Source organism: Brassica oleracea, chromosome C9 (assembly GCF_000695525.1).
Source record: "Brassica oleracea var. oleracea cultivar TO1000 chromosome C9, BOL, whole genome shotgun sequence".
Classification (NCBI taxonomy): domain Eukaryota; kingdom Viridiplantae; phylum Streptophyta; class Magnoliopsida; order Brassicales; family Brassicaceae; genus Brassica; species Brassica oleracea.
This window is the reverse complement of record NC_027756.1, coordinates 25441157-25444121: the sequence shown is the minus strand read 5'-3', so window position 1 is coordinate 25444121 and position 2965 is coordinate 25441157. Positions and strand designations below refer to the sequence as shown.

The 2965-nt window shown below is 39.8% G+C and overlaps 1 protein-coding gene across 1 annotated transcript; it reads right to left on the bottom strand.

Annotated features, from left to right (window-relative positions):
• Positions 1-1586: 1586 nt before the first annotated feature.
• On the bottom strand, positions 1587-2261 carry LOC106314639. Its single transcript, XM_013752480.1, has 2 exons — positions 2193-2261; positions 1587-2105 (listed from the first exon to the last, which is right to left on the bottom strand). The coding sequence occupies exons 1-2, from the start codon at positions 2259-2261 to the stop codon at positions 1587-1589; spliced, it is 588 nt and encodes a 195-aa protein (XP_013607934.1).
• Positions 2262-2965: the final 704 nt, after the last annotated feature.

Sequence of the window (2965 nt, the reverse complement as noted above, 5' to 3'; positions counted from 1 at the left end):
ACAATCACACTTTAACTCAACAAATTTATTTATCTCAGTCGGATAGTCATTTTCAAATTGCGTGGAAAGCTACCCCTTATGGGATTTACACTGTCTCTTCTGGGTATCGTTTTTTCTAGCCACACATCAAATTCTACAAGTCAAGCACCTGTAATACCATATGGTGAACCATCACTTGAAGGAAATAATTGGAGAATGAATATTATGCGTAAGCTGAAATATTTTTTTTGGAGAATATTATCTAAGGAAATTGGAGCTTCAACACGAGTGAATTCTAGAGGAATGGATCTCGATTCTCTTTGTCAAAGATGTGGTTTGGAGCCTGAAACAATTATGCATGGTTTTTGTACTTGCTCAGAATGTCTCTATTTAGCGTATTTCAAATCTACCTTTTACGAATCGTTTCACAACTTTGGGTTCGCTTGAGGAAATTTTCAAATATTTGGTTCAACTACAGCATGACCAGGCACTATCTCTACACCAAACACCACTACCTTTTTGGCTTCTTTGGCTTATTTGGAAAGGAAAAAATCACTTAATTTTTCGTAGACGGAAAATTTCTATTCGTGAAACTTTGGATTATGCAACTGCAGATGTACATGAATGGATATCGAATGTCTTGAATCCTTTATCTGCTACTACTAAGAATCGTCATCAGACCTCTTCCCCAAATCTGACTTGGCAGCGCCCCTTATTTAGCACATATAAATGTAATTACGATGCAGCTTATAACTTAAACTCGGGACGGGTTCAAGGAGGATGGATTGTTCGAGATAACTATAGCAATGCTTAACTGTGGGGTTTGGTCGATCTCAGTGACGCTTCTTCAAGTTTGGAAGCTGAAACAAAAATGCATTTGGTCGTATTGCACAAAATGTTTGGCTTGCGGGCTTTGATAATGTATTATTTGAGGAGTATTCAGAACTACTGGTACATGCCATAAATGGTCAGAGGACAAATATTACCATTCGTAATTTGTTACAAGATTTGCTACACTGGAAAAATTAGGCATCAGTGTAGTCAAGCAGCTCATTTTGGATTTCTATGTAAGAAACATAACTCACCCATGTATTTTGTATTTGACTTATGCTATGTTTACACAACTCAGCCGTGTCGTTTATGTATCTCAGCCGTGTCGTTTATATACCTCAAACATACCTTAAAATCAGAAAATGTTTATATAACTCAGCCGTGTCGTTTAGATAACTCAGCCGTATCGTTTATATAATTCAGTCATACCTCAAACATACCCTAAAATCGGAAAACCGAATTCAAGTACTTTAAAAAGTTATATCAAAGATCATCTTATCAATATCAAGTGAATATAAGTCAACTGAAAGTGTATAGTTTCTTGAATTTTCAAGTTGAGACCCTAACTTGATCTTCTTTTTTTTGACGAAATGTGAAATTTATTGATCAATAGTAAAAGAATAAGCATTTACAAATGAATGAAACCTAAGTGAAGGGGGCTATACTTGTGGATCTAAGTAACTCAACTATTGAGATTCATGTGTGATCAAAAACTTCAAACCAGCGTTGCATTAGGTTAGCAAACTTGTGATCTGCCCTGTACCGAAGAGAGCTGATTAATCCACACTGCAGAAACCTTTCTGATGGCGTCGGTCATTTCTCTCCTTCCACAGATAATAGATGCAAGTCTGAAACACCATTTTGATAAGAATCTTGTCCATGATCCTAAGGGTATTACTGGTGACAAATTGCAGGGTGATAGAACAATCAGGGTCGATATTACCGTCACATAATCGACCTGCTAGCTTATCCCACACGGTGAAAGCGTAAGGACAAGCAAAGAAGATATGGTCTCTAGTCTCGTCCCTCTCTCCACACATCACACACCCTTGCTGAATACCCCAAGCTCTCATACGATCCCCCGTTGATAGTCTATTCTTTACCGCCAGCCAGACTATGAAAGAGTATCTAGGGACTTCCTGAGGAAACCACACACTCTTACTCCATCCCACTTTATCCCTTCTCTCTCGGACTTGATCCCATGTTTTGCTCGATGAGAAATGAGTCTTATAGTTGTCCTCCGAGTGCTTCCATAGTACTGTATCACAACCATACTCATCCCGAGGGACACACTCCTGCTGAATACTATCATATAGGTCATGATAATGCCTGCTTTGCTACCCCCTTATGTTCCAATGCATTAGTGTTACCGCATCACTTACTCTCGCAGAACGAGAAACCCCGAGATAGTAGGTGCCAACCTCTCCCGCAACAGCCAACAATTTCCCCATCTGCAGCCAGTCATCAAACCAGAAAAAGGCAGTATGGCCGTCTTTTACTTCGAACCTAATAAACTAAGCTGCGAGTGGTCTCAACTTTAACTGTTTCCTCCAAATCCAAGATCCCTTTCCATCCTCCCTTACATCCCAAAAAGAATTATGTCGCAACAAGTATTGTTGAATCCAGGAGACCCAAAGTGATGCTGAGTTCAAAAATATCCTCCAGATTAAACTCAGTGCAAAAAACTTTGACGAGTCACGCAACTTCCGAATACCAAGTCCTCCCTCATCTTTAGGACAGCAGAGGTCCTCCCAAGCGACCTTAGCTTTGTGAGTTTGATAAGGAGAGCCCGGCCACAGAAATGCACTGCACATACTTTCTATTGTATCCAGACTCACTTTAGGAAGAATGAAGGCTTGACTCCAGAAGTTAACGATACTAGATATGACTGATATGATCAGTTGTAGCCTACCAGCATAGGACAAATATTTATTTCTCCAAGATAGCATTCTTCCCCTCACCATGTCTATAAGAGGCGCATATTCTTGCTTTGTTAAAGCTTTGGTTGTAAGTGGCATGCCCAAATACCGAACTGGCAGACTCTCCACTGTGATTCCCATGCGTGTGGCTTCACTCAGCAAAGGATCAATACTCTGCCATGTGGCAAAGATGGAAGATTTCAAAGCATTAATATGTAGTCCTGAGACTTTTTCAA